The sequence below is a fragment of the Atractosteus spatula genome, chromosome 9, assembly GCF_055471065.1.
Source record: "Atractosteus spatula isolate fAtrSpa1 chromosome 9, fAtrSpa1.hap1, whole genome shotgun sequence".
NCBI classification, from domain to species: Eukaryota; Metazoa; Chordata; class Actinopteri; order Semionotiformes; family Lepisosteidae; genus Atractosteus; species Atractosteus spatula.
In genome coordinates this window covers 41,708,620-41,721,773 of record NC_142714.1, presented here as the reverse complement: position 1 = coordinate 41,721,773, position 13,154 = coordinate 41,708,620, and the positions used below count along the sequence as shown (strand labels likewise).

General features: G+C 42.4%; 1 protein-coding gene across 1 annotated transcript in view; it reads left to right on the top strand.

Annotated features, from left to right (window-relative positions):
• col4a6 (collagen, type IV, alpha 6) overlaps positions 1–13,154 on the top strand; it is a 151,790-nt gene that overhangs the window by 98,821 nt on the left and 39,815 nt on the right. Inside the window, exons 11-20 of the mRNA XM_088924586.1 lie at positions 2,274–2,309; positions 2,914–2,955; positions 5,825–5,914; positions 7,927–7,980; positions 9,379–9,441; positions 9,805–9,849; positions 10,020–10,073; positions 10,225–10,285; positions 11,463–11,573; positions 12,006–12,155. Coding sequence (XP_088780712.1) covers positions 2,274–2,309; positions 2,914–2,955; positions 5,825–5,914; positions 7,927–7,980; positions 9,379–9,441; positions 9,805–9,849; positions 10,020–10,073; positions 10,225–10,285; positions 11,463–11,573; positions 12,006–12,155 — 706 coding nt within the window. The remainder of the gene's footprint in view (positions 1–2,273; positions 2,310–2,913; positions 2,956–5,824; positions 5,915–7,926; positions 7,981–9,378; positions 9,442–9,804; positions 9,850–10,019; positions 10,074–10,224; positions 10,286–11,462; positions 11,574–12,005; positions 12,156–13,154) is intronic.

The following is a 13,154-nucleotide window of genomic DNA, read 5'->3' as shown; positions in this document are numbered from 1 at the left end:
TATGCTCCTATTCTTTTTATGCTCAGCTACTAAGATTTCCCTTCATTGGTAAATTCAATATCTACAACGGGCACAGCAAAGACGTTTTTACTGTAAGTCTTTCTACGACAGACCAACGGACCACGAGTGCCCCTGTCGGTCAACCAATCACTTACTGCGGTGCCGCGCGTCATCTTGCGTCATACTGAGCGACGTCACCTGCGGTACGTGTCTGTGACGCACACTTTGAATGGCTGCATCTGTACATGGCCCTGTGTGAAAAAGTGATTGCCCCCTAAACCTAATAACTGGTTGGGCCACCCTTAGCAGCAACAACTGCAGTCAAGCGTTTGCGATAACTGCCAATGAGTCTTTTACAGCGCTGTGGAGGAATTTTGGCCCACTCATCTTTGCAGAATTGTTGTAATTCAGCCACATTGGAGGGTTTTCGAGCCTTAACCGCTTTTTTAAGGTCATGCCACAACATCTCAATCGGATTCAGGTCAGGACTTTGACTAGACCACTCCAAAGTCTTAATTTTGTTTTTCTTAAGCCATTCAGAGGTGGACTTGCTGGTGTGTTTTGGATCATTGTCCTGCTGCAGAACCCAAGTGCACTTCAGCTTGAGGTCACGAACAGATGGCCGGACATTCTCCTTCAGGATTTTTTGGTAGACAGCAGAATTCATGGTTCCATTTACCACAGCAAGTCTTCCAGGTCCTGAAGCAGCAAAACAGCCCCAGACCATCACACTACCACCACCATATATTACTGTTGGTATGATGTTCCTTTTCTGAAATGCTGTGTTACTTTTACGCCAGATGTAATGGGACACACACCTTCCAAAAAGTTCATGTTCATGTTCAGGGCCATGTAGGTTTGGATTTTTTTTTTCCCTTAATAATAAAAACCTTCATTTAAAAACTGCATTTTGTGTTTACTTGTGTTATCTTTGTCTAATATTTCAATTTGTTTGATGATCTGAAACATTTCAGTGTGACAAACATGCAAAAAAATAAGAAATCAAGAAGGGGGCTAACACTTTTTCACACCATTGTAAGTGTAAGCAATTATTATTATTAGGATGGTGGCAGCTGTATCACGCTGTGGGGATGCTTCTCATCAGTATGGACTGGGAACTTTGTTAGGACTAAGGAAAAAAGGAATGGAGCAAAGTACAAAAGAATCCTGGTTTCATTGAGATGCTCTAATAATTTGGTGCTAGCCATTTTTTCTACGCTTTTAGACATCATCTAGTAGCTGAGCACAATGTATACTGATGGAAAAAAAGAAACACAACGTTTTCTGGAATGAGAATACTATAGTTATAGCTTATGTACTTTCACAAAAAGTTGTCAATTTGTTTAAAACCCTCTGACCAGCAATACAGCTTGTGCAGTGAGGCATTGCAACTTGCCAATCACACAAAAGCTCGTTAGGTGCACTTTAACCAAATAAGGTTCAGGTGGAACAATGCCTGATCAGGTCACCTTTAAAACGGCCTTAATTAGAAGCTTAGGTCATTGCAAGAAAAAGGCCACACTCAGTCAGTTTTCCCAGCCTTCCATAATACCTTGAATATCACCAGAAGCAAGGGAGAGGGCCATTGGCATACTGCAGGCAGGCAGGCATGTCATGTGCCAGCATTGCCAGACACTATGGAGTAAGCTGCTCCACTGTGTCCAGACTGCAGAGAAGGTTTCAGCAGATCGGCAGGACAGATGACCGTCCAAGATCCGGTTACCCTCTAGTGACCACACCAGAGCAGGACTGACATATCAGACTGGTCCATCTGAGAGATCATTTCAGATCTGCCACCCGTACTGCTGCTGCAACTGCTGGCAGACACAATGCCCACATCAGTGACAGGACAGTGAGGCTCCATGCTGCTGGCCTTAGAGTAGGACCACCTATCAGAGGCCCTCTGCTCACACCTCCTAGACGTCACACCCGACTGCCTTGGGCCAGACAGAGACTGCGATGGACTCGTCAGCAGTGGCATCAGGTCCTCTTCACAGATGAGTCACTCTTAAGCCTGTTCCACGCAGATGGATGAGGAGGTGTTGCATTTCTTTTTTCCATCAGTATATATACCTGCACTTTGGCAAAATTGCAGAGACCCAGTACAAAATTTGGTTCCTGCCTGTTATCAGGTGCTGTATCAGATACTGTACAGCTTTTATTAGTGCTGTAGGTATTTAGTACAGGCCATTTTGGCATGACATCTGAACGCAGGTGATAAAATTAACTGATTTTGGGAGGGATCTGATGATTTTCTTCTGTCTTACTCTCAGGGTCGCCCTGGTCCCCCTGGCCTGCCAGGACCCACAGTAAGTACTGGACATGTTGTGAATTTGATGGCAGTAATTGAATCTTCATCTCTGTTTCCCAGATCTGTGCCCTTTATTTAACCATTCGTATGGTAGAGTTAGGTTTTTAACTGTTCAAAAACATTCAATCATGTTTGCTGTCAGACTTTAACAGTAATAAACAATCTGAACACAAGCAGGAAAATAGATTAGGTAGTGATATTTCCATTGAAAATCCTGTACTGATTTACTGATGGTAGTGCCACAGCTGACCAGACTTTATCTTGCTCGCAATGATGGAGACATTTCTGTTTCTAAACTCTGCCTGATGCTGATGTAAGGAAAAATTTGTACAGTCAGCTCCTGGCATCTTCTTATTTTGTACCATTAACGTGTACTGATATTTATTTCATACACATGTGTAATTCAGTGTTTAGCTTGGTGCACGTACTGTGACATTAAACCAAGAATGACCTTTGCTGCTGTGTGCATTGTGATGTTTCACTGCTGAAGAGTTTATTTTAATTATTACAAAATATTGCATTGATCCATTGTAAATTATCCAATTATTATCGACTGTTGATATTGGTACAGTAGTTCAAGAAATAACCCATCTCTTCTACAGGGCAGTTCAAGTGTTGGTTTCCAGGGAGAAACAGGAGAAAAGGTAAAAATGCTCCCACTGAAACTCAGACTTTAAGTTAGTTCTTGCAATAAGCATTGTCTTAAGTAAAATAGATTTTTCTTAAAAAAAAAAGATATATTGTTTTTGTTTTTATTGATGCAGGATTTCTGTGTCAGCATTTCATTATACTTCTTATTCGTCATTTGTTTTAGTTGGTTCCACCCACATCACCATCATTTTGGAATATTTTTTTCATGCTAAGCATTTCAGCATGACAGCAGAAATCCACCCAGCACTGTTACAATTCAAAAAGTGAAACTCACTCAGAACCTGAAGTACAGACACAAACGAAGGCTTTTTACAGAGCCACAAAGCGTCTTGTAATTAGTCTGGAGATCCAGTCTTTTTTCTTTTAGAGCTTCTCATGTAAGCTAAACTGGTCTATACATTCAGTGTAAATTCAGGCACATAGTTATAGGTGCATTCTTTTTAAATTGCACAAAACCGTGTTTTTTCATCACCATGAAAACTGCATTGGGGACCCACAGAAGTGCCTTCAACATTCCCATCATGTGACAGAAGCTACTGCTATTGACCCATCTCACACAGAGCAGTTAGCAGTGAAAAGGAATTGTCCATTGACGTTTTGCTCCATTTAAGATCTAGAGCATCAAGAGCAGTTGATTGCGTGCCTTCATGCAAATACGCAAATAAATGTTGAGTCTTTGCCGAAGAGTGAAGTGTTTCCAGAATTCCCCCACGCTTTGTTTGCAAGTGTATGTGGGAGAATGCCTGGAGTTGGACATACAAGTGCTCCATCAAACTTAAAAATAATACATTTGGAAACACAAGGAATGCAAATAAGCTATAAAAGTGAAAAAAGAGACATGGGTTTGAGATCTGCCACATAGAGTATGGCTACAAAGTAGGACAAGTCCTTGTTAAATGACTGGAAAGGCTACAGGAACTTGCTTGGAATGTCTTCCATGAAAGGTTCAGTCAGGCAAAGGGACTGTCAGTATTTATTTTTCATAGTGCCTTAAACAAGGAGCACGGTAACTGTAAAATAATACAATAGTCATTATAGTGAGTTTAAAAATAAGAAAATGAAAAAAACAGTCACACTTCAAAGCAAGATACTACTACTCTTTGGGGTTATGGGAAAAATGCATGCAAAACAATAACACTTCCTTGAGAAAAATTAACAAAACATCAAATCACTACTATCTTTATAACTTGGGTGATTTTCTTTGCCTTTTCTTATCCTGCCAAGATTTTATCTCTGCCTTTGTGTTGTAGCTTTTTTCCACTCCCGAACTTCAGAAAATTTCATTTCCTGCCTTTTCAAATCTTCCAGATTGCTGTGTTTTTGGTTTCCAAACAGCTGCCTTCTCGCGTTCTTTTTTAGTGACAGCAGTGCCACTGCGATTGGTGGGACGTTGCCAAAATAGGAAGCCAATAAGTGTTGGGGTGATAAAACCAAAGTCTAATTAGTACATTAAACCTCCAACGTCATGACAAGCGCAGGTGTTTAATATTCACCTGACACTTTCTCAATCTGGTGCACTACATTTCCCTTCCAGTTTCCTGGGCACAGTGCATACAGTACTCTAGTGCTATATCAAGTGAGATTCCTACCTTTAAAGATCTTTGAAAGCAGGCAGAATTAGAAGCATGCTATAAATTCCCAACATATTACTGCCTTTCAGAGAAGCTCAAAGGGATAGACATTCTTGGGAAAAGCCCAAGTACAGTACAATCCACAGTTGAAGGAACGGTTTCTTAAAAGTTTTAGTGTGCATTCCACTACACAGATTGTGAAGGCAGTGCTTAAGGCAATGTGAATATCAGGGTGTTAGGAGATTTTGCTTTTGAAGCACCTTTAAAACCGCGTGGCACTGCTGGAATGTCTCCTGTTCTCATTGTCTATGGCAGTTCAGAGATTTCTATTGGTGGGGACTGCGGCCCTAATCAGGCTTTTATCAGGTGGTGAGGTGCAACAGCACAATCCAAAATGTTCCCAGTGGGGCCAGACTTTCCCCCTCAGCAGTTACACATGAAACACAAATCTGTGAGCTGCCACGCCACACAATTATGTGATTGGATTGTGACTTGTGCTGGAATCACTTGCTCCTACCTGCTGTGTGGTTTTATTTCCTTTTGGATCTTAATGCTTTTGGGGATAGACACAGTGGGACTTGTGTTTTGAACCAGGAGTGGTGGAGGCAGTAATTTCTCTCTTTGAATGATCACTAACTTCAGGCACCATCTTTTCCTGCATGAGGGTTTTGCCCACACAGCACACTAACCTAGGAAGCCTGTTATCGTCTGTCAAAACCACAAAATAATCGGGAGAGGAATAATAAAACAATACTTTCTTTAATGGGTCCCCAAATATGTAGGAATGAATAAGTGTATGAGATGTTGGAAATCAAACAGAAAATAATTTGCATAGTAAATTTGGTTAATAAACTCTGGGGTAATTTATCACTATTAATTGTATTAGGAATTGGCCATGCACACATATTGGGCATACTGTATATTCTGATTTGAGGGCAGCAGTTGAAAAGAACTGTTGATTGTAAAATGAAGGTGATGGTCTTTTTAAGTGTACAGGACAACATTGTCTTCTGAAAGGTGCAATTACAGAGATAAGTCATCTGACATAGTTTTGCATTGTTTCATTAATCTGTTTTGCTGACAGTATCAATTTTTTGTCGCTGTCAAAAAACCAAGACCATTTAAATGAAAGTCATAGGGCACACAAAAAAAGTGCAGCTCGAGTCCTTGCATGGAGTGGGAACAGGCTTCAGGTTGCCATCGCTCTGTCTCTTCCTGAGTCTGAAGAGGGGTCTGTCTTCCCTTTCCCCTGTCGGAAACTAATGCCTAATTGTATTCCTCTGGATCTCAGGGCGATGGGGGTCAGCCCGGACCCCCAGGCCAGCAAGGACCAGATGCCCTAGATGGGCCACCCATAAGCACTATCTTCAAAGGAGATAAGGTAACACAGACTGGAGCAGTGGTCCTGGCCCTGGGGATCAGGGACGAGAGGCACCCAGTGCAGAGTAAGGGCAGGAGGGAGGTTTGTTCGGCAGGCTCTGATCAGTAACACAGTAAATTGAGAATACTTCACAGCTCTATACCATTGACCCTAATACTGGCTTTCCTCATATCATGGCACGATTGGCTGTCAAATAAGAAACAAGATGTTGCATGACCTTGTACCAATTAGAGATGAAGGATGATCAGCCAATATGGCTGGTTGTTTTGACAAATTGCCTGCTGCAATACTACTTTTAATGATAGTGTAAGCACTTCGGCTGTACTGCAACAGCACCCTGCCTGCTGCCCTGGTCTCCTCTCGCTCCCCTCTCAGCTATCCCCAGGGTCCTCCGAGTACACTACCCCTGAGGTAAACGTGTCTTTCCTTGGTTACTGTATTCAGGGAGATGTGGGCCCGCCTGGTGACCCTGGCCACCCACAGGCCAATTGCATAGTGGAGTTTGTTGGCTTCCCTAAGGGGGACAAAGGACAAAAGGTTTGTGAGAGAGGAGTCGATGCTGGGCCCCGGCCAACAGGAGTCACGGTGCAGAGATCTACTCGACCGGAAGCCGGTGTCCAGCATTTCTGTTTTGAAACCTTTTATTTGTAGTTTCACTTACAGGTCCCCAAGAACCAGCTGATGGCTCTGGACGTCTTGCTGCTTTTGTTAGAGACCCCTGCATTTTGTTAAGCCGGCTATTTTAGAGTCAATTTTAGTTTCAAACTGACAAATTCGAAAACCAAAAATAGTAGCAATTTTTTTAGGGCACTTGCCTTAATGCAGGGGCCATTGAGACTGGCAAATACAAGTTGGCAAATAGTGTTTGGCCAAATGGAAATTTAAAAAGCAGAACATTTCAAGTGCTCAATGTATACACTTATTATTCATCTTGGCGACCATCAGGGATTTACCAACAGTGAATACTGACACAGCTCTTCAGTTAATACACTAAAGGGTCTTAGGAAATCTCTTGCAGCATTATGGAAAACCTGCATACTCAATCTCCAAACTCTCCACTCTTCCAGACTCACTCTAGGTGTGACAGTTTCATGACATAGTCCTTCATGTGAACAAAAGGCAATAGTTTATTTTCTCTTTAAATGCTGAAGATGTGTGAAAACCAAATATATACAGTATATATACTGATACCTTGTCCACATAATTAATTTAAATTACATTAACAAGCTAAAAGGGAGTAATATGGTTAGTTTCCACTCTGCAGAGCCAAATCACTTCTGTCAATTATGTTAGCTCTTCTGCACAGCTTAATTTTGAAACAGCAATTCAGTGGAAGTGAAAAACACTGTGTAGTTTTCTACAAATGTGTACAAATGTTGCACTTTACAGTGGTCTGTTTTGTTCACTAGTGAAATGCCTTTGGATGTTTTTCACCATGGGCTTTAGAAGTAAGAAGTGCAACTCTTCTTAAGCTACTGCCAATCAGATTGTGCTTTGAACAAATACTGTGAATTAGCTGTAGTGTGTTAAAACTGTGTATTCTAAACTTAGTACCAGCTTAGAAAAAGCATCCTTTCAATATTTCAATGTTGCCAGTCTCTGAGGGACATTATTAAAGCCTGCTGTATTTGTAGTGAAATAGACATTATTATCCTATCATGATAAGAAAAAAAGAAAGAGTCAAATGTATTACAAAAAGTAATGCACGTCATGGGCGTAGGTGCTGTTTGTGCACTGCAAACAACCTTTGTTGGAGGATAGTAAGTTATTTAGTTTCATTATCCCCTGTGCTGATTATAACTGAAACCTGTTTTGTTGTGCATCCAAAGTGTTAAAAAATAAGCCTTGAGATTTGTTTCTTTTAAAACAAATACAAATATGAAACTTTATGCTTGTTACTCTAAGTACAAATTTCAAACGGCTACCAAAACACAGATCCTGAAGATGACATTGTTTATGATTTTTTCTCCGTTTCTTCTCTTTCACCTGGTTCTTTTCTCGTTCCCTGTTAGGGTGAACCAGGCTTCGTGGGCATTCTTGGACTACCTGGCATGCCTGGGCCTCCGGTAAGAGCTGGGGTTCGCTCCAGAGTGAGACCGCAGTCCATTGCTGAAACAAGCCTGCATTCAGAGGTTTAGAGAACATGTAATGTCTGTGTGACGGCTACACACTGCACACTTCACTATAAAGTAACATTCATCCATCCATTTTCTAACCACTTCTTCCAGAACAGGGTTTCAGGGTAGCCGAAACATATCCCCGCAAGAGACAGGCGGAAGGCAGGATACACCAGTCCATTGCAGGGCACACACTGACACAGTGAAAGAGTGTCATACAGCAAAATCTGACCCGCTTTCCCGAAATCCAGGCTCTTATGTTTATGATCTTCATCCTGACACCTTTGTTCTAGCAAATATTCCATTTTCATAATGGCATGTCTGCAAAAGAACTAAAGATAAAAGTGTTGGCTAGTTCATTTGGATGTTTTCTGTAGGATGTAGACTTGAGAGGGCTTGTTCTTTGGGATTTTTTTAAATTACCAGGTCAGCTATTAAAGGCAATTGCCCGAGTCAGGCTGAACTGTATGATCAAGGGTTCAAGTCTTGGAGATAGTCCCTGACTATTACGTTTCTGGAAATATAACATGTCATGTCATGTACCAAACCACTTTATACAATACAGTGTCGCGGGAAGCTGGAGCCTACCTGGCAAGCAACGAGCACAAGGCAGGGTACACCCTGGACGGGGCACCAGTCCATCACAGGGCAAATGCAAGCCAGTCATACATGGGGACAATTTGGAGGCCATGAGTAAAGGCCGAGAGGGGAAATTTGTCCCGGACTCCGGCATAACTCCGTACTCTTATCAAGAAATGCTCAGGGTTCTTTAATGACCACTGAGAGTCAGGACCTCTTTTTAACGAAAGACCGCGCCCATTACAGTATAGTCTCCCTGCCACTATACCAGGGCATGAGGACCCACAAAGACCGCAGGGTGGGCGCCCCCCACTGGTCCCACTAACATCACTTCCAGCAGCAACCATAGCTTCCCAGGATATCTCCCATCCAGGTACTGACCAGGTTCACACCTGCTTAGCTTCAGTGGGTAGCCAGTTGAGAGCTGCAGCGTGATATAGCTGCTGGTGGAAATATAACATATTACATTTATTTTGAAATCAAAATATTTCAAAATATCGTAAGGTGTCAGCATAGTAGCTGAAGGAAGAAGCCACAGCAAACAAGGAAGCTGTGACGTAGGTAATAATTCTTAAATTGTGGGTATGTTTGCATATTGTTGGTGCTTCAATTTAGTGAAGAGGGTTGCCAGTGCTCATCCAAAACGTTCCTGTGCTGCCCCAAAAAAGATATGAGGTCACAAGGCATCACTTTCAAGAAAGTGCCTTCAATATTACATTCTTGTGCTGAAATGTGTAAGTTTATATGTTTTAATTGGGATTGTTCCAGGGTTTCTTTGGATACCGCGGAGAGAAAGGAGAAAAGGGCATCCTCGGAATGCCGGGAGTGCGGGTGAGATCCGAGGACCAGAGTCTCCTCCAGCCCTGAAAGGCCACTCTGTTCCCCTTCTGTGTGGTTCTAAATTGCCGCCTCTGTATCTTGTGGAGTACTTCTGTGATTTGGGTTGCAGTCTTCTCAATTGCATGTGCAGCACTTACTACCATCAAATGCAACCCCTGTAAGCTGCCTGTGCAATTTGTCACTTACTAAAAGCAAGGAGAATAATATCAGGTATCAAAACTGCAGTATGAGGTTCTTGTATCTCACATTTGTCCAGGTGACACTTCTTGAGCAGTAGATGCCCAGTTCGAAATCCTTGTTCTATAAACTCTGAGTGTCGTAGTTAGCAGAGCTTGACTGTGTTTTCTTCTGCAGGGCTATCCAGGACTGAATGGACCTCAGGGACCGTATGGAGACAGGGTACTCTATGATTCTCATCTCATGTGATTTATAGAAAACACATTCTTATTGTTAGTTATGTGATTAGCAGATACCCTTATCCAGCCTGACTTACCATTCTAAATTATGTTGGACAGTCTAAGTTTTCCTTGGCCATTTTAAATGCTGTCACATGTGCTTTCTCTTCGTAGGGTTCAGCTGGCATTCCTGGATACCCTGGAACACCAGGATTTCCTGGGCAAAAAGTAAGGCTAGAAACAAGACGTCCATTTACTGACCTTTCGCTATGTAACTTCTCCACTAAAACAAAATTCCGACCCAGAACAACAACAAAATGTCATTGCACTGTGTTGTTTTGTGGCGTCAGCAGTGCCGGTGGTCTCTGCTTTTTTCCAGGGGGAACGAGGAGATATTGGCTTTCCAGGCCCAACCACCGTTGTTAATGGAGGGGGACGAGGTAAGGATCCAACATGACCTGGATTGAAATTAACTAAATTTTTTTCTTATATCTTGTTGGCTATGTATTTATGTACTTATATTTTACTAACTCTGTCTAAGAATGTCTTGTCTCAAAAGATAATATAGCCACATATATCTTTACGCATAGCTGTCATAGTTCTCAGGGAAATGACCAGTGACTTCTCCTGGAACAAATGGTCTATTCAGCAGAAGGGGCTGCTTATCACGCAAGCCAGCAGTAAAGAAAATATATGTACTGGTCAGCTTTCTAGAATGATCATATATAGCCACAATGCAAGCAGAGATTCATGTGGGAGTGTATCTTGTATCGCTTGTTTCACTGTGTAAAAGAGCACTGTAAGCGTTGTCTTTTGAGTCTTGCGTACAAGAGTAAGACTCCCATATGCATATGAAATAAAGACGACTTTCAACACACTCTCAGCTGATGCCCTTTGTTTGGCACAACAGAGCACTTCAGTGTTTATGAAACTCCACCTTGTATATTGCCAGTCCTGTAGGGCTCACATTTACTTGTATAATTTCTAAGTTTCTATGGAGGCCATTGAGCCCATCTTGCCTGTTTGGTGGTTTAATAGCTAAGTGAATGTCAAATTCCATCCAGTGAGCTCCTGGTGTAGCCCAGCGTTTTGGCCTCACCCAATTGGCTGAGAAGTCTGTTCCACACATCCACCATGCACTAGCAACCAAAAATCAAGATGGTCTGAATACCCTCCACTTGTTTTCTAACCTGTCCTCTGTTGTAAAATTCAAATATGTGCTTTCATGAACTCTTCTATGAGTGTTATATATTGCCATGTATTGCTATTTCTCATTTAATTTTACTGTTGCTTATTCTAGTACAGTATGAACACTGCTAGGAGGTTCCACTGTTTAAAATGCATTTGTTACTTAAAATAAACGTGCCTTGCCTTGTACAGCTAGACATTGACATTGGTGGCAGATGAAAATAAAAATCAACTTCCCCACTCCAGTAGCATTAAAAAGATATGTTGAAAATGTAAAAAATTCAACTTGTTATTTCTGTTTATTACTTTTTCTACGTGCACTGTGGTCTGCTAGGTTTAGGGGGCCACATTGCAGGAAAAGCACACTCTCTGGTAGACTTCTGCATGTTTGCTGTCTTAATAGTAAGACGTCACTTGGAACTTTCACAGGCCCTCAAGGAGATCCAGGGCCAGAAGGCCAGCCAGGCCTCCCTGGAGATGAGGGGCCTCTGGGACCCCCGGGACCCCCAGGATTTCCAGGATCACCTGCATTCAGCCCAGGTAATACGCTGAAGAGAGAGCTTACCTGCAGAAATTCACTTGCATAGAGCCACAGTATCCTGCTCTGTACACCCCCTGCCCTACTGAGCAGTAATGAGCTGGTTCAGTTTCCGGTCTTGGGAATCCGGTCTTGGCCATTTACACTTTGGCCTTGTGGCTTTCCATCTTTATGTGTCAGAGGTCTGGAATTGTGGGTCTCCTCATATCCCTGAGAACACACTTTGCTAGAAATTAGAGCTGCTCCATCACAGTAATCCAGCTCACTGCAGTGCAATATGGGTCAGAGGCTGAGGAATAACCAAGTGGGCACTGCCAGCTGCCCTGCCAGTGAGGTTCTGCGGAGCAGCGGTCCACTGGAATGGCATCAGCAAATGGACCTTCTGCAGAAGACCCTGATGGCTTTTTGTCACGTCTTGTCTTCTTCTTGCATAGGTCAACCAGGCAGGCCGGGCTTTCCTGGGACACCAGGATTGAAGGGGGAGAAGGGGAGCCCTGGAGAGGTCAGCTTTGGGCAACCTGGGGCTCAGGGAAACCCCGGCTTTCCAGGTCCTGCAGGGCCTCCTGGACCTCCAGGAGAAACAGGTAAGTGCATGAGGACAGGGGAAACCATTTCCCCAGTCTGGAAAAACACTGCCTACAGCTAGAACAGGACATAAAAGTCTTCAGTCCAGCTGAAAAGATGGAGATGTGGTTTTTAAAGATTAAAATGTAGGCTGGCAGTAATAGAGCTGGTCTTACTACACGGGTTCTACATAAATCCGAGCATTGCTCTGCCTCTTAGAAGATGCGTGGCAATGTGAGAAAGCTGGTTAGCATATTCTTAAACGTGGCTGACATTTGTGGTAAGTTAGTGCAGCAATCATCCAGGAATATTGTTTTATTAATGGTCATTCAAATCTGCAATGATCAGTCCTTTACAAAATTGTATTTTTGAGTGGTATTCTAAAATGTGAAATTGGAAATAGCGCTCTGTCCTGTCTGGTATTACCTGTACTGCTAACACATGTAGGTCGTGCTGTTATTGTTCTGTATTTTGAAAGATTCCTCTTTAGCCAGTACTGTTGATGCTGACCAAAATGCAAAATTTAACTGCAATGTCCACAGTTCTTCATTTGGCAGAAGACCCACTAAACCAGTATGTGAGCTGTAATTTGGCATCTTTGTGGGGTCTTGGGACAATATAAGGTAGTGTCAAAATGATGTCAAAGACAGATTTATCTTTGACAAATGCAATAGCCTTACAATGCAGATGGCAGTGGCTCTTCCAGTGTTTCTGTAATATTGGAAAGAACCCTCACCTAATCCAAATGCTAAAACTGCCTAGATGCTTCTAAAAAGAGGTATGGAAATGGAAACCTGAAACAGATTTCCTCAGATGTTTTTGTGTCCTTTTGAAGAATCATGGAGTAAAATGTTAGAGGTCCAGTGCTGAAGTGAACATGCATTTTTAGGAGCTTACAAAACAACGTCTTTGTGTTATAATCACGACTGTTGAACTCAGGAGGGTCAGGATGTTTGTTGAAAAAAAGAGCAGTGCCTTTGCCTTAGTAGGCTATAAAAGGGGGGCTTATTGAGGAAATC